Genomic DNA, 24,037 nt, shown 5'->3' on the forward strand with positions numbered 1-24,037 from the left:
TTCTTCTTAGCAGCTGTTGGGTGTTGAGTTGTTGGTTTTTTCTCTCTTTTCTTCCCCCTTTCTGTTTGCAACAACCTCTCCCGGGAGGTCAGCAGATTTGTTGGAGGAGATGGTTCCCAGGCCCTCATGGTTTTGGCAGCTCGTGCAAAGAAGTTCGAGAGGAACTGGTTCCACTGGAGCGTTCCCCCTTGGGCCCCTCCCTTGGAATGGAAGTAGGGATGTTGGTGGTGGGGAGGGATCTTGTCCTCCTGCCTCGTGCTTAGAGCCAACAGCTTCCTCTCTCGGGTGGGGGCTCAGGAAGTGGGTCTACAACTCCCCCTGCCTCCGTCTTGGGCCAACTCGGTCTTCTGTGCAGCAGAGGAGGGAGGTTGGCTGGCCGAGAGCCCTGTTCTCATGAGGGGCAGAGCAGGACCCAAGAGAAGGAGCTATGATAAAGCCAAGAGGGGTCAGGAGTCAGGGCTGAGTGCAGAATTCTGGCTCCATCTTTTCTGAAAATGTCCCCTCCCCTGCATATTTAGGAGGACGTCGGGCCCCCGGCACTTACTCTGTATACAGTGAAAATCACAGAGCAAACTTGAGGCACTGCACTGCACAGGCATCCCCTACTTCAGTCAGGGATGCAGGGCAAGGATTTCTGTTGACCTTTATCATATTTTACTAACTAATGATTCCTAACTGGAGGCTGGTCTAGTAACTCGTTTTCATTAGGCTCCCAGGAACCTGGGTCTATGCTGGGCATGTAGAGGGTGCAAGGATCAAGGATGCCAGTGGGTCTCTGAGCCCATGCCCCTTTGGAGCTGGTGAGGATAGGGCAGGGCAGTACTTGTCCTCACTGTTGGGGAACCCTGGAAAAGCTGGGGATATCATCCATGTGTAAAAGTCAGAAGAGCGGAGAGAGCAGGTTGGCCTTACTGGCTCATCAGGGAGGGTTTCCTGGAAGAAGAAGTAGATTGGGAAAGAGGCAGTATCAGTGGAGAAGCCTGAAAGAATAAGAGGCTGACAGTGTTGAGGTTGATGAGCAGATGAGAGAGAAGCCTTCGAAGAGCCACCACTTCTGTCTAGGAAATGGTGTGCCTGCTTCCCCTGAGCCTGCCTGAGAAGATGCTCTGTCTCACTGGGTTCCTCTCCCTGCAGACCCCCCTGTCTTGGCAAGAGCTTGAAGGTGAACGGGCCAGCTCCTGTACACACAAGCGCTCAGCATCCTGGGGCAGTACAGACCACCGCAAAGAGGTAACTGCCCTCTGACTTCCCAGCTGGGGTGGCTGCCTCTTGTTTACCCCAAGCACCGTGGATACATCTGCTCCAAAGTGGACACACACTTCCAATCTCACTTGCCTCAACCTGACATTTTCCTAATATGAGATGGCTCCTTCGAAGCTGCCTGCCAGCCTTCTGGTGGCCAGACCCTCCTGCCAGCAGGGGCTTGACCAGTGGCTGCTGGTACCCTTCAGCAGCCAAGCACAGGATGGGAGGCACCATGTTCTCACTTTACTTTGAGGTTGGATCCAGATAAGCAGTTCAGAGACTGTAGAAAGATGGAGAATCAGTTCCTGAGAGTTAGGAGGCCTCGGCCCCATTTATTACTTAACTATTCATCCTGCCTTATTTTTAAAAGAAGAAGACAATTATGTGTTCCCAAGCACTTTGTGCTGGCCCTCCTTTTCCCTCAGGAGGTCCAGTCATTGAGGTTGAGTAGAGAAAGCCATAGACTGGGCTTGCAAACCAGCTCCGCCTGCCATGCCCGTGCCACGGGGCAGCTCCTGACAGGGCCAACCTGCTAGGAGTCACCCTCGACCCTCTTATAGGGGGAGTGGCTTTCGCCCTCTTGGTGGCAAGAACAGAGAAAAAATATGAAATATTGAAGGCTGGTGGGAAATACAAAGTATTTAAAGTTTTAATTAACAGAGTAAGCAAGTTATTTATACTAAACATGGAGTCATGGTCGAATGATCCCCAATAGCAAACCTAAAAGCACTTTCTTGTTGGCAGTAGTTGCAAATTGTATGGCTGTGGGCAGCAGATCTACTCTCTGAATTCCATTTAATTTAGGCCCATATTTAAAATAGTTCTGAATCTCTTGATCATTTGCCAGCTGAGGCAAGTAGGTGCAGCATTACAAATGCGACAGGGATAATATTCAGAATTGTTGATGATAATGCATAATTGTCACAGGAAATAGAAGGCGGGACAAAATCTGATATTCCTTCTGGAGAGCCTGCTCCTCGCTCAGTGCGGTCTGCTTTAAAATAGGGTGAAATCCTTCCATCCCTCCTGGTCCCAGGCCTTTGAGATAGCTGTGAATATACTTTGGAGAGTGAATTCAAAAACATCATTTCCCATTTCTATTAATAGAGTAGTATTCCATGCCTTTGGAATCTGTGAAAGACAAAAATGGTTTCAGCATTGCGTATTTTTTATTTTTTATTTTTTATTTTTGGAAACTGATCCATCTATGGAATACACGGTAATTTAAAACATCAAATAATCTAGTCAATAAGGTACCCAACTTGCCCGATGAATCTATCATCACCATTTTGAACACCGCTGAGGTATTTTGAGATGGAAGATTCACTGCCATCTCCCTTTCATGCATTTTCATGGGCCTCTGGCAGGAGCCTCGCCTGGGAGGAGGGACCCAGTGCACTTGTGCTTTGCTTCACCTGCCTCCTCTCCCCCTCTCTGGGCCACCAGATTACCAAGTTGAAGCAGCAACTGCAGAGGACAAAGCTGAGCCGCAGTGGGAAAGAGAAGGAGCGGGGCTCCCCACTCCAAGGGGACCATGCTGTGCGGGGAGCACTGAGGGTATGTTTTCTCCCCCAAGCCCTTTCCCCTTTGTCATGCTCCATGGCATGCGCTCCACTCCCCCCTCCCCCGCCCCCATGGGAAGATCCTCTCAGGTTGAGCAACTCCTGAGCCCTACTGCGCTGCATGCTCTGTGGCCACGTGGGTACCCAGGTGAAGTTTCAGTGCAAACTTGGACTTGCTGACTGACATTAGAAGGGCTTCCTGCTATTCTGAATTTTGCTCTCCTCCACCCTCACCCCCGTATGCAATTGAGGCGGCGATGCTCCTGTGGCCTTTAAAAGCATACTCCAGACCTCTCAAATCTCTGACTTCTGGAGAAAACCCCACTGAATGGACCTATTGCAATCTGTAACTGTCCCCAAATCTTCCTTTACTCTTTTAGTTTTGCCATGTTGACATAACTGTTACGCCCGCTCCCCCCAGTCAGAACTGACAATTGTCTGGGGTTGGTGGGTTTCAGTGAGTGCTTCATTTGTCTCCTCCTCAGGCGTCCCCTCCCAGCTTCCCCTCAGGGTCCCCTGTCTTGCGACTCAGCCCCTGCCTGCACCGGAGCCTGGAAGGGCTCAACCAAGAGCTGGAGGAGGTGTTCGTGAAGGAGCAGGGTGAAGAGGAGCTGCTGCGGGTGAGTGGGGCCTGTGTCCTGGATACGCTGACAGGCAGCATCTTGCTGAATCTGGACGTGGGGAAGTGGGACTCTTGCTCTCTGGCACTCACAGGCCGTGGCTACAGCGACAGAGCTGCATGCAAACACCAGCATGCGGAAGGAACACCAACTGAGTTCATTAGACTTAAATGGACTTAACTACAGGGACAGGAGAGCTGGGTGGGTATACCTGGGGAAAGCTTTTGGTGGTGGGTAGACAGAGAAAAGGCAGGGTCCCAGCTGGGAGGAATGGGCGAGGCATCATTCTTCAGCCAAAGCACCAGCTCACTGTTACCGCATACTTGGCACCAGCACCGTCACCTCTGTGCCTCAGTTCAAGCCACCCTCTTGCCTGAGTTACCACTTCCCTCCATCTCTACCTGGCAACACACATTCATCCTTCATGCCCAATTCCCCAATGCAGCCCTTTCCCCCACCCCACTCCCAGGCAGAATTATTTGCTACCTTTTCTGCAGTCTCAGGCACATTTTTATACTGACGCAGTACAATTGGGGAATGCCAGTCGGGCAGTATTAATATAATTCTAGTGGGCACACTCCTCAGTTTACGATTTATTTGCTGGTTGAGTTTTAATCTGAGTATATGTAAGATTTTCACCCAAACACATACACACAATTTGGCGAGCTGTGGGTACAAGTACCATAGAATGTTAAAAAGAGAAGGGGGAGTTAGTACGTGATAATAGTCTGCACACTTGTCCTGCAGTGGCCCACCGTGGTTACAGTGTCCTGATGGCGTGCCCCCTCTCCTGCACCCCATTGTTATTCTTCTCTGTGTTCCCAGAGCCTGACACTCAGACCCGTTCCTGCCTTTGAGAGGCTTACAGCCTGCTGGGGGCAACACATCGAGAAATCATTCAAATAAATATGTAATGATAAATTTGGCTGCAAGTGTTACAAGGGAAAAGAACAAAGAACTGTGGGAGAAACAGGAGGGGTTTTCCCTTAGATTGGGGCAGGTGGTTGGGAAACCAGTGACTTGAGGAAATGGTGTCCTGTCGTCACCGTGTTTTATAAATAAAGAAGGAGAACAAGGGCAAAAGGAGGACCGAAGAGTTGCCACAGCTCTGCAGGCCTGAAGAGACAGGCCTGGGAGTCATCACCCACCCTCTTCCCTGGCAGATCCTTGATATCCCTGATGGGCACCGTGCCCCAGCTCCCCCCCAGAGTGGCAGCTGTGATCACCCCCTCCTCCTCCTGGAGCCTGGCAACCTTGCCAGCTCTCCCTCCATCTCCCTGGCATCCCCCCAGCCTTCTGGTCAGACCAGCCACGAGGAACACCGGGGTGCAGTCGAGGAGCTTGCATCCATCCCCAGTGACAAAGGTAAGCTGAGGAGATTGAGGCGGCAGGGCCCACTCAGGGAGCAGGGGCGACTCCACTCCCCTTTCCGCCTCCAGTCACTGTCAAGCCTAGCATTTTTATTTACCAGCCAACCAGAATATCTTTAGGAGTCATCTTTATTCTGTATGTTATACCAGTAAGAATAATGGTCCTTGATATCAATTCTGATTTATAATTTATATAAAGTCTCTGTACCTATATTTTCATTTAATCTTCACTGTAACCCAAAGACACAATCCCTCTCATCTGCATATTTGGCTGAGGTTCGGCATGCAGTAGTACAGAGCCCTCGAGTCTGTTCAGGTGTCCACTCAACCCATTAGCAGCAATAAGTCTCAAGGTGGTTGTGAATGATACAAAATAAGAGAATGCAGTCTCTTGCCCAGGGTCACCTGGTTTGACCCAGATTGAAACCTGGGCTGACTCCAAACCTCTACTTTTTACTGTGCCCTGGCTGCTTCACCAAGAGGACAAGATGTGAATCCTTCCTTCCAATAGTAATGACCCTTACATTATGTTGCCTGTGTTGCCTCATTTGATTCTCACAGCAACCCTGTGAGGTAGGCTGGTCAAGGCCATGATCTAACAATACACAGAGGTAAATAGAGCATAGAGTAATAAGGAATAAATGTGACATAAATACAGATAAAGTCAATATTTGCAACGTAGGCAAAGTACATTTGCTGTGTGGAAAGCAAGAGGAATTTTATCCCACAAGTGGAGTTGAATAAAAATTGCTTCTCTGAGTCAGTATAAGAGCTCTTCCTGGAAGAACGGATAGATTTTCAAGGCTGTGGAAAGGAAGAAGCTGTGGTATGTTGGCAAGGCAGGGCGGTGCAGTCTTGGAAGAAGGCAGTGAGAGAGACAAAATTTAGGATTCCTTTAAATCTGAGGCCTGGATTTCCAATCACTGTTTATTTCCTGGGAATATAGAGTTCGTATTAGACCTCATCTTCCCATTAATTCAGCTGTATTTGTTGTTGTTGTTGTTGTTGTTGTTATCCTGTATAACAGGACATGTATTTCTGTGAGCCACCTCAGATTTTCTAAGGTAGAGTATGGACAAATGACCAGACTCAGCATAACCCTTTATCGTGTCTCCTAGCCTCTTCCCTTTATACCAGGGCCCGAGCCAAGGATGGTAGATATCTTTCTTTCAGCTTCACTGGACTCAGCCTTGCTCTGTTTGCAGGCTCCTCTCCAGGCCACCCAGCTTTCCTTGAAGATGGTAGCCCATCTCCAGTCCTTGCCTTTGCCGCCTCCCCTCGTCCCAATCATAGCTACGTCTTCAAACGGGAGCCCCCAGAAGGCTGTGAGAGAGTGCGTGTGTTTGAAGAGGCCACGTGAGTACATCAGAGAGAGGGATGGGGATGGGGGATTAGCCCTGTGTGGTCCCACCTGACAGAGCCTGCTTCAGTCTTGGACTCTCTCTCATCCTAGAGATGTTGTCAACTTTAGATTATTGGTATTGCAGATTTTCCACGATCAAACTTGTTGACATTACCTACTCCAAGCACTTAAATCTTTGCTTATCATTATCTCCATAGAAACCTGCTCTCTGCCCACATGCCAGCCACAAGCGCAGCAGAAAGTGGAAAGGAAAGAGCTCTGAAACCTAAACCCTTTGTTTCTCCTATTTTTTTTTTTTTTCATCCCTGGGAAAGGTGTGAGAATTTGCTAGACCATAATCAGAGAGAGAGAACATAGTAGTAGTTCTCTTCGGCAGAGACGAGAACCGTCTCCTCCCCACTGGAGGGGCAGGGGAACCTAAACAGCTGTCTAATCCTTTGAGTCAAGCTGCAGTCGTTCAAGTGTCATGACCGTCCAGAAAGAAATTTCCAGTCCTTGCAAGTAAGGACTATGCAATATTCTCAAGCCAGATTGGGCAATTCAGAAGCCATTCTTAGTTGATTTCTTTACTACAGTTCTCTCCAATTAGCAGAGAAAATCAAGAGCTGACCTTCCCACATGCCCACACAGCCAGCCCCCCTTGGCAGGCACCCTAATCGCTCATTTCGTTTCCTCGCCACCTTTAATATTCTTCAGGGCAGATTCACCGTGGAAGTTGTGGTTTCGATGGCAGTCAGGAAGTTTAGTCATGGTGTGTGAGTGGACGTTTAGCTGGGACAGGGTTTAGGGCCTTGAAGGCTCTATTCGTATCTCAGATAAGGGAGAAGACAACCCATAGCAGTAGCAGAAGGTACATATACAACACAGAGTGAGAGTTAAGGAGAAAACCATGACCACGGGGATGTCGCTCGCATCATCACTGTTGCCCAGTATCTCTCCGCAGCACTGGGTCCTCTGCAGTGGTGTATGGAGGGAAGAGGCCAGATTGTGTAGCAGACTCTGGACTCTGGTGCCCTTCCCCAGTCCACGTTATAGCTGGATAACTACAACCTGGAATTGCTTGAGGAAATCAGGTGGCTGCTTGTCTTGATTCTTTTGCAGACTCATAATGCCAGAAGAGATCTCAAAGTCATCTCATCCAGCTTCCTGCCTCTGTGTCAACCCTTTATGAAAGGCACTGATCTGTCACTTACTCTCTAAGATATCCTGGGATACATATTCTTAGCTCATCGGGGTCTCTTCATTGTGTCAGCTTTCCTATTGGGAAGTTCTTGTGTTTAGTGGTTCATCTGCCACATTTTCCTATTCCTAACCTCTGACCCCGTAAGATGGCCTGGATTTCCTAGGGAGGGAATCAAGCTGTTCAGGACCATGCTGGTTGCCCTCATGTCCCTCAAGCATTGCTTGGACTCCTCTGGGTCACCTTCCTCATGTGTACGTGCACACACCAAGAGCATTCCCTCTCCTGCCCATTCTCCATCCCTCTATGAAGTGGGATCCTTTCAAACCCTGCTCGGTTAGGGGACACATTGCCACTGTGCAGTTCTCTGGAACCCCAGGCCTTTACTTCCTTCCACCTCTCACTCTGTGCCAACCTCTACCCTCCTCTTCATACCTACTCTTCTCCCTGAGTTTGGAATTCTTAGAATTCTACAATTAAAATGGTAACAAACTGATCAAGCTATACACTGAGTGTATATTTCTGTAAATATATTTCAAGAAAAAGGTAGTCAGTGGGATCCATTGGCGACAGAGCTTCCCCATCTTCCCACACAGTTGTCTTCTCATCCAAAATCCTTACAACCAGCAGCTTCTTAGACTCTGTCACCTTTAAAACATGGTCACACTTTTCTTCTTTTTTTTTTTTTATCATAAGCATTCCTTACTCTAGAACTCTCTGACACAATCTCTTTTTATCCTTCCATTTCCCTCATATGAAGGGTAGGGATAATTCTTTTCACATGAAAAGTGAGACAGTCCTGGCCAAGACCACAGGGCGAGTAAGAACCTAGATCTTCTGTTAAGGTCTGACAGCCTTTCTCACAATGGTTGCTATCCTTCCCTCCCAGTAAAGGTTTTGAAAATCACTCCTTTCAAATGTGCTTAAGAATGATTTCAGTGGGGGACAGTATTTCCCCCCAGATGACAGCAATGTCAGGAGACATTTTTGGTTGTCGCAGCTTGTATGGGGGGAGGGTGTCAGGTGCTACTGGCATCTAGTGGGAAGGGGCCAGTGATGCTGTTAAACATCCTATGGTGCACAAGACAGCCCCCCACAACCAGGAATTTTCCAGCCCAAAATGTCAATAGTGCTGAGGCTGAGAAACCCTGCGTAAGACTATAAAAAGTCTTAGAAAGCCATTTTGCCTGGATCGCTGCTTTCAGGCAAAGGGTCTGCCCCCAGTGAACAGGGTCTGTTCACTGATGAAATCTCTCAAAAAATCCCTTGGTCTCTTCTAGAATCACATTGTCAGGAAGTTCTCCTTCCAGTCTAGCTTCAAATCCTCTTACTTTCTAGCTCAAGTAGATTTCTTATTGTTTAGCCATATTTCTAAACAATGAAGAGCTGAGGAACCGACAGACTGGCTGTTGCTCAGTAGTCTATCATTTTCTTGGTTAAGTTACCGTCCTGTCTGAACAGAGACTCAGCTCCCCTCCTCCCCAAGTGCTGGGACATCTCTCATCCCTTCTCACTGGCTATTTCTGTATATATGTGTATGTACACATGTATGTCTGTGTGTTTTTCTCTTTATCCTCCAGGTCTCCAGGTCCTGACCTGGCCTTCCTGACGTCCTGTCCTGACAAGAACAAAGTCCATTTCAACCCGACAGGCTCAGCCTTCTGCCCCGTCAGCTTGATGAAGCCCCTCTTCCCCAGCATGGGCTTCATCTTCCGTAACTGCCCCTCAAGCCCAGGGTCTCCCCTCCCCCCCAGCAGCCCCAGGCCACCACCTCGGAAGGATCCAGAAGCCTCCAAGGCCTCCTCCTCGCTGCCATTCGAGCCATGGCAGCGCACCCCACCATCAGAAGAGCCCGTGCTTTTCCAGAGTTCCCTGGTGGTCTGAGGTCCCCGCCCCTACCATTTTACCATGGAGACCAGTGCCTTGGTGGCAGGCCCCTCTCTAGCTCCCCTGAGGTGGGGGATGAAGGAGCCCTTCCCTCTCAGCCTTCGAGCACTTTCATTTATTGTGTCAAAGCCCTGGGTCCTCTTTTTGATGGACACCATCCCCTCTGAATGAGAGGGTGCCTGCCTTCTCCACTAGCAGCTGGGCAGCTCACAAGTCACACCTGTGTTCTTGCCACCTCTCTCACTTGATGGAAAACCCACCCAGAAGGTCTTGGGTCCCCCACTCCTGGGGGTGAGTCCAAAGGACTATATATGGAACCCTTGTCCTTGTCATGGAGCAAGCTGGCCGTGATCAGAGAAGAGGGGACACCACAGATTTCCTTCCCTCTCCTCCACAGATGAAGAAGTGGAGACCCGATGATAGATACCCCCATCCTCTCAGCCCTCATCCCCATGCCTCCCTCTCATTGGAGGAGCTGACCAAAGCAGCCCTAAAGGGCCATAACACTTGACCAATCCAGCTGCTGGCAGAGTGGGGAACCTAGCGTTTTCCTAAGTGGCATTTTCATCTCGCTTTCACCCTAAGATTGTCTTAAGCAGCAGCCCAGCCTGCCCAGCCCCAGGTGGGTAGTCGGGGAGAGGGAGAGCTGGCATTCCTCCAGGTGGCAAGTGGTGGTGACTCTACACCCTCCACCTGCCCCGGACTGGGTTGGATTAGAAAAATGCCTATTTTTCTTGTATCGATGTAGAAACTCTATTTTCTCCCAAAGACACTATTTTTGCAGCTGTTTGAAGTTTGTATATTTTCCATACTGCTGAGCTTCACAAAATTGAAGAATGTTAATGTTCAAGTTTTCTTATCCTGTGTTTAGAAGTTGTTTTTTGCAAATCTTGGTGTTAATAGACCAAATAAATAAGTATTCCCAGCAGCTTGAGATTCTGTTCAGTAACTTGGAGGGGAGGGAATGGGGTGGAAATTGAGGGTATTCGTCACTTCATTCTTGTCTTCAAGAGGAACCTTTACTTAACACATGACGACGTGGATGGACAGAGTCCCTGTCCTTAAGCCACCAGGCTTGGATTCTTTTTATGGACAGATATATAAATAGCGGATCCATGGAAAGACTGTCCAGAATGAATAGTGTGTTGGAGATGGGGTGAAGGAGTCATTCATTCTTGGGTTAGTCTGGAAAAGCTCCCTAAGGAGAGTGGATTTCAGAGAGGAAATGAGGTTGGACAAAGGGAGACAATTTGACATTGTGGGTGCTCCTTGACTAGTAGAAGAAACTGTTCTTGTCCTTTTGCTGCCTCTCAGCTATTATAGTACCACCCCTGTAAGCACTCTTAGGCTTTCGGGGGGGTGGGGGGGGAATGGGAATAACCATTTCAACATTTTGATGGTGCTTTGCAATTCACAAAGCATTTTCACAAAAGACACATTAGCCCCATTGTATGGATGAAAACTTGACTACCCCAAGGGCAGTCATAATAACTACAATTTTATCTCAAAAGACCTCAGGACAAGCTTCTAGGCTGCTATCCCAACTACCATTCATTGGCTTGTAAGCATCAGATATCCTGTTTTGCTTTGCATAAAATGTCATTGATAAATCACAGCAACTCAATAAGAGTGTAATGATAAATCTCACTATACTAATGAGGGAAAGATAGAAAGATTGAATTACTTCGTCTCAAAGACATAGATAGGAAGCGAGATCGCTGAGATTGGAACCAGACCATTTGAATCCAGTGCCCATGCTTCTAACCACAGTGCTCTACTGCTTGTTGTTATAGTCCCATTAATTTCAGATGAGGAAACTCGAGTCAGAGGTCAAGTGAATTGTTTGAAGCCTTAGCTGATGAAGAGGCAGAGCTGGAACTGGAACCCAGGTCTCTCACCCCAGCTGCTGCTTGGTACCCTGGAATTACAGACATTCAGTGGAAAAACGACTGGGCAAGAGAGCAATGTATGGGGGTTCCCTTCCCCACTAATATAAAGGAGAGAGGGGGTTGAGGATAGACCCCATCTTCAATGTTTTACCCCTCCCCCTGAAAGATGTTTGGCATTCCCCCAAAGCCTTGGTGAGTCAGGCCCAGAGTGTTGGGTGTGGTGCTGCCCTGAGCTTCCTTCCTTTGCCCATGGCCTTGCCAAAGAAGCAGGCTGCTCAAAGGGGAGAAGGAACCTCTACCTACATAGCAGTCCAGAGTGCAATTAAGTGGGGGTTTGGCGTGGCAGTGGAAAGACCGAGGGTCAGCCTTGCCCTACCTCTTGGTGTCAGTAGGTAGAGGCCCAACACTAGGATGAGGGAGGGTCCAACAAGGAGCTCGATAATAGGAAAAAAATGTGGAGGACAGCTGAAGGGTTTGCTCCACTGGTGAATTTTAAGACCCTAAAGAAAATTCACTCCAGTAAGCTTCCATTTCAATCTCCAGGATGTGAAGAAACAAGATCAGGGTTGAGAAAGAATAATGACAAATAATACTTTAAACTTGCCCAGCACCCTCTACAGTTTATAAAACGCTTTCATTAACCTCAGCTCACTTGATCCTCAACAGTCGAGAGGCGACAAAGTGGCTATTACTAATTATCTATCTCTAGACAGACAAAAAACTATGGCTCGGAATTTAGGTGACATGTGTAGGTGGCCCTGCCTTTAAGTGACGGAGCTGGGACTAGAGTCCTGCCTTGTAAGCCTAGTGAGAAGGATTGTTCTGTAAAGCCCAGCGGGCCTTGAACGCCCTTCTGGTGGAGAGGGTAGAGTCGCTAGGGGACGCTAAGGCTCCACTGATAATTTCTTGGCGTTAGGACCCAGCAGAAACCTGACCGCCGACTGGCAAAAAAGACTCTTCGATTTGACCAGCTGCCTGCAGTACCTCCTCCCCGCCCGCCTGTCAGTCTTCATGCAGTGCAGCCAATCAATGGCCTCCACATCCTTAAACGCCATCACGCCACGCCCGCGTATCTCCTAGGAGGTCCCGTCGAGCTCCGGGTTGCAGTTGTCTTCGGATTTGCCCGATCGAAAAAATCTCGAGGGCAAGACATTAACCTCGGGGCAGCTGGCTACCGTGGCCACTAGGGATGAAGCCAAGGTCCCAGGGCAGGTCTCCATTCCTTGGAAGCGTTTTCCGGTTTCTGAGGAGTTTTCCCCTCGGCAGCTCTGAGCTGGCAGTTCTGGCGGTGGCTTCTGGGCCCTACTGAGCGGCAGTCGCATGCAGCTCTTATGAGGCCCCTGTCGCCGGTCGGCGATGTCCGGCTGGATCTGTCGCCGCCGCTGCCGCTGCCAGCAGTGAGCGGGTCTCCGGTCGGGTCGTCCGGGCGTCTCATGGCCGCTAGCAGCTCCCTGGTGCCCGACCGGCTGCGACTGCCCGTCTGCTTCCTTGGCGTCTTTGTCTGCTATTTCTACTATGGGATCCTACAGGAAAAGATGTGAGCGAATCCCTGGGGTCTGAACGCACATATCCCCCCCTATCCTGCTCCCTCTCTCCAGCCTGTGGCCGGGTTCGCGGCCCTCACTGGTATTCTCTCTTGCTCTCTTACCCTTCTGCCCTCCCAGCACCCCGACACTTTTACAGCGCGGCCGAGCCTCCCTAGATTTCCAAAACGCGAAAGTTGGTCTCTGGAGTCTCGGGACCTCATGATTTCCCCTCCTGTAATTGCTTTTTCCCCGCTGTTGGTTTTAACGGCCTGGCTTTTACAGGTTGAGGTTTATAACCCCACACGGATTTCCGTGACCTGTGCGAGTTCCTCTTTGGAACTCCCAGATTCTTGCAGACACCTGACTTTCGCCCTTGGCCTTGCTGCTGTAGCCCAAATCCCTTCTTCCTGGGATACCTCGTTTCACCATCTAATTTTCTACGTTTCTTCTAGCTCCATCCTTTACGGACATTTTCGTCCTAGGCTATGGGACTAGCAGGAAGGGATGTCTAGTTTCTAAGTCCAGTAAAATCAACCTCTTTTATAAATGAGCCCAGGGATCCTCCCAAAACTCTCCCTATATTCAGAGAGGCAAGATAATTTCAAAGCTTCCAGTAGCTCTATATATGCTAGATGACACTGAAGGAAATATGCTAATTCTTCTCTTTCTTTCTCATGTATTTCATTCTTAGAACAAGAGGAAAGTATGGGGAGGGAGCCAAACAGGAGACCTTCACTTTTGCCTTAACTTTGGTCTTCATCCAGTGTGTGATCAATGCTGTGTTTGCCAAGATCTGTGAGTATCTAGAAAGTAATCTGTTAATGTGCCCCTTCCTATTTGTATCCTGGGCATTAGGCAGTGATCCAACTGTCAAGACCCTCACCCACTTTAGTGCTTACATAGTTTCTGTTTCGTCTATAAAACGCATGGCTTTAGAACAAGGTAAACTATTTCGTTAAATTAGATTAACCTATGAGTCTGAACTGTGCAGAGAACGGATCTTCTGTATTCCAGATCCCCATTAAGAATACTTAATTTTTTTTTCTTTATCGCTTTGATTTTCTTTCACGTGTCAGCTTCAAGCATGTTTCGAGCATTTCTCTATTCCCTGGGAGCTAGCAGCAGTGCTAACTAGTCCCTTGAACTGAATGAGTTCCTCACCCATGACTTGCATGTAGAGTTGTGTTAGGCTTGGGTGGGACTGGAGAGTTGAACGATCTACAGAGACTTTCCAGTTTAAGTGGACAGAAACAACTTGTGTTTCTTATCTTATTTGACAGACAGGTTCCTTTCTTGTTGCTTCGACTTTTGCTCAGTGGTCCATCTTAGGCCCACCTTGTCTGTTTCTCTTGTCTGTTTTTTTGTTTTGTTTTGTTTTCTCCCAGGGATCCAGTTTTTTGACACTGCCAGGGTGGATCGTACTCAGAGCTGGCTCTATGCTGCCTGTTCTGTCTCCTACCTGGGTGCCATGGTCTCCAGTAACTCAGCACTACAGTTTGTCAACTACCCAACTCAGGTGAAACCTCAGGGTGGGATGAGGGTTGGCTCAGAGGTTGTTGAAAAAGGACTAAGGATTTTTTTCCTCGGGTCTGTGACTTAAAAAGAAGAGTGTGTTTGAGAAATTCAGAGTGTGAAGAATCATAGATTCGAGGTTTGGCAGTCGTGGGTTGGCCACAGTAGAACTACTTTCTGAGGCTGCGATCTCTGATGCAGGCCCCACATTTACTCATCTTAACACAGCACCTAGCATAGTACCTGGCACATCACAGATGCTCAGAAATTATTTGCCGAATTTAATTACAGGTCCTTGGTAAATCCTGCAAGCCAATCCCAGGTAAGCAGAAGAAGATGGTCTCCCATCTTCCGTCCTTACTCTTCCTGTAGTAAATTTTCTCCTTTGCTAGAACTCTGTATCTGTCTAGGCTTCCTCATCTCATCGTAGCTATCCCCAGGGAATCCCTCCATCCCTTCCCCCTGCCATCCTGTCATCTGTATCACTTCCTGTGGTGTTGGTGTGCATAAGCTGGGGGAGCTAGAGGCTGACCTATTCTGCTTCATGTGGTCATTTTGGCGTCTGTGTGTTAACATTGTCATTAGATACCGTCAATTCCATTTTGATTATCAGTTTCTTCCTCTCAACCTTTCACTCTTCCCCACTGGCTACGCCCTTGGCCTCTTCCTCCCTGGACCTTTCACCTTGCTTCTCTACCTTTTTCCTGCTTTATACTCTTTGTTCAGCCCTATTGCTCAGTCATCTCTATTTGAGTGCCAGCCTCACACCCTCCTCTTATCCTCTATAGGCCTTTCTTCTCAGATTTTTTTTTCTCTCATGAGTCTTCTCTTGGCTCCTAGGAGGAAAGTGTTGGGCTCATCGATGCCTGTGGGTGCCTGAATTTTCTACTCTGTTTCTTCCCAATAGTCATGCTTCTTGGAGTGACCCTTTTGAAGAAGAAGTACCCAATGGCCAAGTACCTGTGTGTGTTGCTAATTGTGGCTGGAGTGGCCCTTTTCATGTACAAACCCAAAATAGTAGTTGGGATGGAAGAACACACAGTTGGCTATGGAGAGCTGCTCCTGGTATGTGATCCTGGTGGGAAAGGCAGCCTTTTCCAGTAGTCTTAACCAAGGAATAACCCCACTTGGGCAGGTGAAAGGCCAATTATATGTCTGGAGGAAGATTGTGGTACTCCTCGTTCCCCATTTCTAGTCTTTGTCCTTTGCTACGTGGCCCCCTGGCTCTGCTAAGGCCATAATCGGAAGCCTGAAATATTTAACTACAGCTCAGCTCTCCTGAGGAAGGAATGACCCTGAAGCCTGTATCTAAATGCTGGTGTGAGGTCACAGAGACTTGAGAGCAGAGAGTAAAAGGGTAGTGTGTCTCTCACTGCTGCTTTTTGAGAAACTGAGAAGCCAGGGTTTAAAATAATACTGTAGTAGCTATTGCTTACTATGTATTTAGGTACTGTTCCAACTGTTTTACATACCAATTGATTAATTTTTACAACAGTAACTTCATAGATAGTATTATCTCCATTTTACAGATGAAGAAATTGAAACAAAGGGAGGTTAAGTCACTTGCCCATGGTCTTATGGCTGTAAAGTGGCAGAGTTAGGGGCTAACTTTGCCCAAGATTCTAATCCAGGAGTATGACTGCAGAATCCGGTCTCTGGTGCACTATCTTCCAAGCCAGGAGGCTAACATGCTGGGAGTAGACTTTTTCTCTCCAGCTTCAATGGAAGAATGTGTGTGGCTCACCACAACCGGTTCCAGGCCCCCACACAAACAGGCTTCGTGGCACTGTGTTGGAAAGCGGTAGATTTCCTGCCCTGCTCTGATTACATTACAACTATGCAGCTCAGATAGCCTGTCATTCTAGTGCCCGGGGAGAAGAGGGAGCTTGAATGGTCTCTCCTTACCCTCCATCCATGACTGAATAGCAGCATTTTGTTCTCAGGACTCTGCTTAAGGTTTTCCGAGGGGTCTCAGAAAGGTGAGAGTCCTGTGTTCTGGGTTAGGGAGGAGCACTGTTGGCCTTCTCACTGCAGGCTGCACACTTTCCTTCCCAGTTATTGTCTCTGACCCTGGATGGACTGACAGGAGTTTCCCAGGACCACATGCGAGCTCATTACCAAACAGGCTCCAATCACATGATGTTGAACATTAACCTTTGGTCGACATTGCTGCTGGGAGCTGGTAAGGAGCAGTTCTGCTGTTCTTTCCATGTATCACCAGAGGGCAGACTGCCCTCATTGGTTGATTGCTAGCTCAGGGGCCAGTTGCTAACTTTGCCCGGGCCAAAGGCCTGCCTCGGCTCCAGGATGCCTTTATGTCCAAGCCCCTGAGAATCTTCACCATCAAGCTCTGCTTGCTACTCGTTCCTGCACAATCAGGGGTAGACTGCCAGGTATCATGGAAGGACACAGCAGTAGGACACAGGGGTACCTTGGGAACTTGCCCTCTTCTAAGGGAGATGAGACATTGGTATGTGGTGTATACTGAACATAGTTTGAAAGTGAATACATTCGCATTTCAATCAGTGCTTCCTAACCTTTTCCAAAGCTGGGCACATGTAGGAAGCATTTTTGTACAGTGCACTGAGAGGAGGCTACTGATGGCTGGAGATGACCAGTGCTTGGGGCTGCCTTGAGTTAGGGTTGTATGGATTAATGTCTCCACAACATCTGAGGATTTCTGCTTTCCGTCACTTTTGGCAGAAGTAACTAACTTCCAAGCCTTGCTTGGGAGAGTCTTTAATTAGTTTCCCTAATCAGAAAAATAGGAAAAAGATGCCTAATGGGGCAACACAAACTCACTCCATACATTTCCCATGCCCCACCCTCCTTTGGAGTACTTTAGCAGGTCATGTGTAGGTATGTGTGTGGGTATGGGCACACAAGATGTATCATTCATCTTTTGACATTTCTTCCTAGGAATCCTATTCACTGGGGAGCTCTGGGAGTTCCTGAGCTTTGCTGAAAGGTACCCTACTATCATCTATAACATCTTGCTCTTTGGCCTGACCAGTGCCCTGGGTCAGGTGAGTGCCTTGACAGAGAATGGCTTGGCTTCCCTAAGAGACGCTGGTCTGGCTGGGAGAAGAGTAGTGGCAAGATTAGCTCTGATGTTCGTTAAGGACTTTAGACCTGTGGCAGATACCCAAGAACTAGCCTGATCTCACCTTTCCCTGTCTATCTCTAGAGCTTCATATTCATGACGGTTGTGTATTTTGGCCCCCTGACCTGCTCTATCATCACCACAACTCGAAAGTTCTTCACCATCTTGGCCTCTGTGATCCTCTTCGCCAACCCCATCAGCTCCATGCAGTGGGTGGGCACTGTGCTTGTGTTCTTGGGTAAGTGCCACCCAGAGCAGGCATCTCTGGGCCACAAAAAGACAGCGACAGAGCTTGATTTTTTCCTCCTAAAATTTACTTGTGTATTTATGAAATTTAGTTATTTTACAGAGAACCTAAAAAATTTTTTTTATTAAAGTATAGTTGACATACAGTAGTATATTCATTTTAGGTGTACAATGTAAGCAATTCAACATCTTTATACCTGATGTGATCACCACAATAAGTCTAGTAACCATCTGTCACCATGGCAAGTTATTACAGTATTATTGACTATATTTCCTATGCTATACACGACACCTCTGTGGCTTATTTATTTTATAATTGGAAGTTTGTACCTTTTACTTCCCTTCACTTTTTTTTACCTATCCCCTCACCCCCTTCCTCCCTGGTAGCCATCAGTTTATCCTCTGGTTCTGTGAGTCTGTTTTTGTTTTAAAAGTGAAATCATACAGTATTTATCTTTCTCTGTTTGACTTATTTCACTTAGCATAATATCGTCTAGGTCTATCCATGTTGTCGCAAATCACGAGATTTCATTCTTTTTTATCACTGAGTAATTTTCCATTGTGCGTGTGTGTGTATATATACATAGATAAATAGATAGATAGTTAGATATGTATATGTACACCGCATCTTCTTTATCCATTCATCTACTGATGTACACCTATGTTGCTTCCATATCTTGGCTATTGTAAATAGTCTCACAATGAACATAGGGGCACAGATATCTTTCAAATGTTTTCATTTTCATTGGATAAATACCCAGTACTGGAATTGCTGGGTCATGAGGAAACTTTTTTCAAACAAGAGAAAAGGAAGCGTTACTTCTAATCTAGCCTTCCTAATGAGCATTTGGTTTTAGTGATTTCCTTCCAGCAACTCAAGTTCCCCAGACACTGAACAGGGTAAAATTATACTTACTCCCTATTTATGCCACTATGGATATGCTGGGAGAACTAGCTTAGAAGTTTTGACTCTTAAGTTTCTTTCAGTATTTCTGTTTATGTCATTTCTGGTACCTTGGTGAATTTTTTTCATTTGATGCCATTCAAATGAAAATGCTTTTCTTGGAGGGTGTTTTTAAAATGAATGTTTGAAAACTTTTATTTAAAGCCCCAATTTTGGAGAACCGAGAGGCTGACCTTCCCCTGCCCCCTGCCCCACATCATTGGTAGGTTTCATTTCTGCCCATGTTCTCTTTTTCCATAGGTCTTGGTTTCGATGCCAAGTTTGGGAAAGGAGCCAAGAAGACATCCCACTAGGAAGAGAGAAACTACCTCCATTCCAAGAATATTTAAGTTATTATCTCAAATAACAACATCTCTTGGGAAAATGGACACAGTAGGGTTAAAGGACTGGGTTCCAGTCTGTTTTTGTTTTGTTTTGTTTTGTTTGTTTTGTTTTGTTTTGTTTTTAAAGGAATCAAAATCACATGTTCTAAAAAAAAATGCTTGGATTTTAACAAGACAGAGTTGGAAGTTTCTGTTCTTGATGACCTAGAGCACAGCCTAACAAATAAAGAGAGAGAGAGGAAGAGGCAGAGCTTGAGGCTCATTGCCTAAGATGCTTCCTCTTGGGTGTGGTTAGCCTATGGTTGAGTGGCTAATTTCTTCAAGAGCCTAAGCATTAGAAGGAGGAGCTCTAATAGGTTGTATAGTTGGGCTTGCAGCTTCTGTTTCCAAAGGTGAGGGTCTAAATATGTCAGGACAGGTGGCTGTGTTAGAGTCATGGAATGTCAAAATCACTTTTCCTCTTAAAGTTGCTGGTGGGCAACTTTAAAAACTACAGATATATTCTCAAGAAAGTTTTCTTGAAGTTGGGGTCCAATGAAGCCAGAGCCTGTGTTTTCACATTTCTCCACTGCCTCCCCTTCAGCCAAAGCTCAACCAGAAGCAAAGACCCAGTGTGTATGTCCTGAACAGCTTTGGAAGGTCTTTTTTCCCTCTCTATCTCTGTGTGTTCTCAGTGCACCTGGTCCCCTCCTGGGGAGGCTGGATTAATCCTTCCTATTCCCCTGCCCCCTTTAGCTGCTAAAACATTACAGTCCTCTGCCGTCCTGGCCTGTGCCAAGGTGTCACCATGCCAGCTTTTGCCTGTTGAAAGGGATGCTGGTGGAAGACATGGTGGCTGAGTCCTGGCACAGAGCCACTGTCGAGTTTTCTGGGTGGCAGTGGGGGGAGAAGGCGGAGCATGGAGCAGAGCCACCTGCCCACTGCTGCCTTCAGAGTTGGAACTCGAAATCCTCCAGGGACCATACTTTACACATGAAAGTGCATTTCCACCAGCTGCAACTTTCACTCCATCTGTTCAGCAACCTCGGCCCCTCAGCTCTCCAGATGGGAGCCCAGCCTCCTTCCTGAGCCACTGCCTTGCCACCCCCCGCCCAGCCTTTCAAGCCCTGTCTCACTCGCACTCATCTCCCTCTCTAGGGGCCTGAATGTTGCTGCAGCTCTGCCCCTAAAGGCCCCCTCTCATTTTGAACTCCTTGAGAAAAGAGGTTTTACTTACATCTGGCTGAACTTCCTTCCTTTCTCCACCCCTTTCCCCACTCTTTTTTTCATCCTGAAAGTTGCATCCAGTAGCTCCTTCCCTATTGGACTGATAGTTCTTCCACACTATTCTGTGGATTGGTTAGGTGGTTAGAGCAAGTTACCAGGGTTAGGAGCCTACAAGCAATCCACACCTGGGCCTGCTGTTTTAACAAGAGGCATTTTCTGAGCTATCAGACCATCCCTTCCCTCTACCCGCTGCCATTCTCAACTAGCTGTCTCAGATGTGCCTAATATTAGTCACCAGGAGCAAAACAGCTCAGCATGGCTTTTCAGCAGGTCATACTGGAGCAAGTGTGTCCTACCCGTGGTGGGCTAGGAGCCCAATTCTGGTGTAGTCATTCAATCCCCTGCCCATTCATCTAACACTTCTTTCTGTGTGCCACATACTCTGAATATACTGGGAGTCCAGAGTTGAACAGGAACAGTACTTACCCTCTAGGGGGTTCATAGTTTAATAGGGAGATGGGTAAACAAGTCATTGCATCTCAAACATGCAGGGATAACAACAAAGGAAGATGTCTGGACAAGGTGAGGCTTGAGCTGTAGAGAGTGGGAAGATGAAAGGAGGAGGAAATGGAGCTTTGGCTCCACTGCCAAGTGGAGATGGGGCTTTAAACTGTCTGACTTCTCCCCATGCTCCTGCCTCCAATCAGTGCAAGTAAGCTCAGGGGCAAGCGAGTGGCTCTACAATGAGACATCTTTCAGCTCAATTGAAAGATAATCGAAAATGTCGCGTAAGCTGCCAGTTTGTCCCGGTGGCATGCTTACCTACAGGATCACAGGGACTGAGAGCGCCAGGTTAGACTAAAGTCAGTAACACTGTTAGGTTATAATAGGCCTGATAAATGTGGAATACCAGGCAAGTTCAAACAAAAGTATTGTTGATCCCTAACCCTGGGCGGCCCCTGCTCTTGGGTTTCTAAAGATCAAAAAGACTTTCATGTGCAGTTAATTCTCAGCTATGTGTAGAAGGGAGGGAATCGGCACAAATTTCCCCACTTTTTAGTTCAGGATGTATTGTACTTATGTCTATTTTGGTTAGACCATCAGGTCCACCTCCTCAGCTGTTTGTGTTCGGGCTCGTGGTAAAGCAGTTTCTCCTCGTCCTGCTCACATCTTAGCCTAGGGCAAGGAGAGTGACCCACAAATGTGATTTGGGATAAAACCATGGGGAAAATTATTCTGAAATTAAACATTAAAGGAAAATTATACATTGTTTTTCAAAAGATTTAAAGGAGCAGGAATGAAACACTGTGGTTAATCTTTAAGGGGTGGTATTTAGGAATGGGCGATGTGTTTTCTCACAGCCCTATAACACCCTCGTGAAGAGGACTGAGCAAGCATCTATCTGCCCCTTTTAGAAATGAAAAGTTAGAGAAGGCTGGGCGACCTGCAGGTGGTCCTTGGGTATGTCCTGGAGAGATTAACTGGAACTCAAGGTTCCCCAAGTTCTAGTTGCGTTTTGGACTTGTGCCCTCTGAGGGAGAGAAGCAAAGCTCTTCAGGAGGCCAGTTGCCTCTGCCGTCTGGTCCCACTTGTTAGTGGAACAGTTTGTATGTTTTATGAGTGGTGCTGGTCACTTTCCCCAGATGCCCTGGCAGAAAAATTGTCCTGGGTCTCTGCGGGATCATTCAGGCCTTCCTACTGAGAACACACCAGCTGTCTTTAGGAGCAGCAATCTCATGTATTTATTAAGCTCTTCCTTTCCCAAAGCTCTTTAGTCCATGATATTTTATTCCTACAACACTCCTGGGAAGATCATGGGCCAGAAACAAATCTCTCTATATTTGGAATAGGGAGCCTAAAACCCACCAAAGTGCATAAGGTCACACAACTCCGAGGGCGGGGCCCCAGAGTGAGTCTCGCTTACTACAGGTCAGAGGTCAGCCAGCTTAAGCCAGTACTCAGCTGTTTGGATTTCCTGGTCCAGGAGAATTTCCAAATAATTTGGAGGGCTGACAGGTATGCTAGCTTTTTATCTTATTTTTTTAAATAAATAACATTAAAAATCTACTATCACCATTATGAGTTATAAAAGAACATTTTAACTAAAAATTTTAGAAGCTATCCATTTCAGAATAAAGGATTCTTCTTCCAAAGAAATTATATTTGGAAATCATACCACCATATAGATAATGAAATTAATTTTTTAATTGCAGAAAATGTTTAACATTAAATATTCTACGATAAACATGGTCGGGTATATCATTATGATTGTTTGATAGAACTCAGTCAGTATTCCATAATGCAGTTCCTGAGAGCTGGAATATCACATGAGCAGGCTGACAAAGGAACAACCTGCAGTGGAGTTTTACATTTAGAACATTCTGGGAGAGTGAAAACAACATCTCCCTGACCTGGGCCACTTCTGCCTTCCCTTTTTAGGGACAGGAGGAGAACAGGCTGTGGGAACCAGGGGCTTTTCAGTGAGGGTTGTGGGAGAGAGACTCAGCACCCCTGCTCCGAGATCTCCAAGAATGTCCAGGCCATGGCTTTTATCTCTGAGGTCGGAGTCTAGAATTTATTGTGGAAGGTTTTTGCCTACTGGTGAAAGCCAGTTTCTGACAGGCACCGTCCTCAGACTAGGAAACTGAGCTATGCCTGCCATGGCAAGAAGGATGGGAGGGGAACCAGGAGGGTCTCGGAATGAAGGGTGATTTCATTCAGTACCGTCCACTCAACTGAAGTGCAAGTCTCTGGGGGCTGGTGAGTTTTCTATCCGAATATGCCTGACTCCCTGTTCGGCGAGAGTTAGAAGAGGGAAGAGGTTCAAGGCTTTTATCAAGGAGAAGGGATGGAGTGTTTCTTCCTGCCCACTACTGTACATCATGATGTGTGGGTGGCCAGCACGAGCAGAAAGAAGCACCATATTTCAGCTTAGGTTCTGACTGGACACCATTTCTTCCTACTCAGAATCTAGAATTGCCACATTCAGACCACATCCCTAGAAGGAATGTGTCACTCTTATGTGAAGGCTAGGAACTCCCAGAAATTTCATGTAAAATATGTGTGTGTGTATATGTAACGGCACAAGTGTTCACACATATGTCAAGCTGATAGATTCATTTCTCTGTAAAGCTCAGATATTAAAAGGGGTCCATACATAGGATCCATCATACTTATGGGCCTCATTTAATTAAAAGTGATTTCCCAAATAGAATTATATAACTGGGCACCACTGCAAAAGATGAAAAAGCATTTTGAGCTTTGCTTAGATGGAGATTAGGTTGAGGATGCAGAGATACCCAAGGAAAGAAACCCATCCAGTTTCATTTCTGCTTGTCACCCAGCCTCTCCACAGGTCAGATTTAGTAAGTAAAAATGCAGGATGCTCAGCTAAATTTGAATTTCAGATGACATAATTTTTCAGACATATTTATACTAAAAATTATTCATGCAATATTTGAGATATACTGAACAATTTAGGTGTTGTTTATCTGAAATCCAAATGTAGCCAGTTTTCTGTATTCATCTGGCAACACTGTGGCAATTAGTTATCATCACACATCTTCTCATGGGCCCCTCTTTTCCTAGGAAAATGAAGACACTCTCAGATACATCACTAATGTAATTCTGTGTACACAGCTTCCAGGTACTTTTCTTCATGGCCAAACATTTTATAATTTCCCTCTTGGCCTAGGGGAGGCGCAAGCCCAGACTTGGTCAGCAGGGGGCACCATTCTCTTAAAGTAGATCCCCAGTGGCGTTTCAGGGGCCTGAGAAAGGGAAAAGGGAGCATTGAATTGAATTCAATTTGCTGCTTCTGTCTTCCCTGGAGCTCCCTTCTCTCCACCCACCACCCTACCAGAGTTATCTCTGTTCACAAGAATCTGATCCTGTCACTTCACTCCTTAAATCACTTCCACATTTCCCTGGGTACCTTTTTAATGCAGCATCAAAAGCGCTTCAGTATCCCACTGGAGTCTATTTTCCCTGCTCAGTCCTGCTGCTTCCACCCAACATGATCCCACCCACCTCATACTTCTA

At 47.0% G+C, this 24,037-nt stretch overlaps 2 protein-coding genes across 4 annotated transcripts in view; both read left to right on the forward strand.

Annotated features, from left to right (window-relative positions):
• FAM117A (family with sequence similarity 117 member A) overlaps positions 1–10,155 on the forward strand; it is a 30,685-nt gene extending 20,530 nt beyond the window's left edge. For 2 of the 3 annotated variants that reach the window (XM_023533571.1, XM_011365107.2), the window contains exons 3-8: positions 1,135–1,230; positions 2,692–2,802; positions 3,293–3,427; positions 4,591–4,792; positions 6,003–6,153; positions 8,921–10,155. In XM_023533571.1, coding sequence (XP_023389339.1) covers positions 1,135–1,230; positions 2,692–2,802; positions 3,293–3,427; positions 4,591–4,792; positions 6,003–6,153; positions 8,921–9,224 — 999 coding nt within the window. In that variant the 3' untranslated portion in view covers positions 9,225–10,155. The other variant, XM_023533572.1, reaches the window with a different exon arrangement.
• Positions 10,156–12,254: 2,099 nt separating this feature from the next.
• On the forward strand, positions 12,255–19,084 carry SLC35B1 (solute carrier family 35 member B1). Its single transcript, XM_011365090.2, has 9 exons — positions 12,255–12,653; positions 13,334–13,437; positions 14,028–14,158; positions 14,446–14,476; positions 15,062–15,219; positions 16,210–16,336; positions 17,074–17,180; positions 17,342–17,495; positions 18,708–19,084. The coding sequence occupies exons 1-9, from the start codon at positions 12,448–12,450 to the stop codon at positions 18,758–18,760; spliced, it is 1,071 nt and encodes a 356-aa protein (XP_011363392.1). The 5' UTR covers positions 12,255–12,447; the 3' UTR covers positions 18,761–19,084.
• The last annotated feature ends 4,953 nt before the right edge of the window (positions 19,085–24,037 follow it).

Source organism: Pteropus vampyrus, unplaced genomic scaffold, assembly GCF_000151845.1.
Source record: "Pteropus vampyrus isolate Shadow unplaced genomic scaffold, Pvam_2.0 Scaffold104, whole genome shotgun sequence".
In the NCBI taxonomy this organism is placed as follows: domain Eukaryota; kingdom Metazoa; phylum Chordata; class Mammalia; order Chiroptera; family Pteropodidae; genus Pteropus; species Pteropus vampyrus.

Excerpts from the sequence above, each read along its gene's own strand:
- SLC35B1 (XM_011365090.2), top strand. The coding sequence starts at position 12,448 with ATGAGGCCCCTGTCGCCGGTCGGCGATGTCCGGCTGGATCTGTCGCCG. Across the intron at positions 14,477-15,061 it reads ATCCTGCAAGCCAATCCCAG|TCATGCTTCTTGGAGTGACC; the intron begins GTAAGCAGAAGA and ends TCTTCCCAATAG. Across the intron at positions 17,496-18,707 it reads CACTGTGCTTGTGTTCTTGG|GTCTTGGTTTCGATGCCAAG; the intron begins GTAAGTGCCACC and ends CTTTTTCCATAG.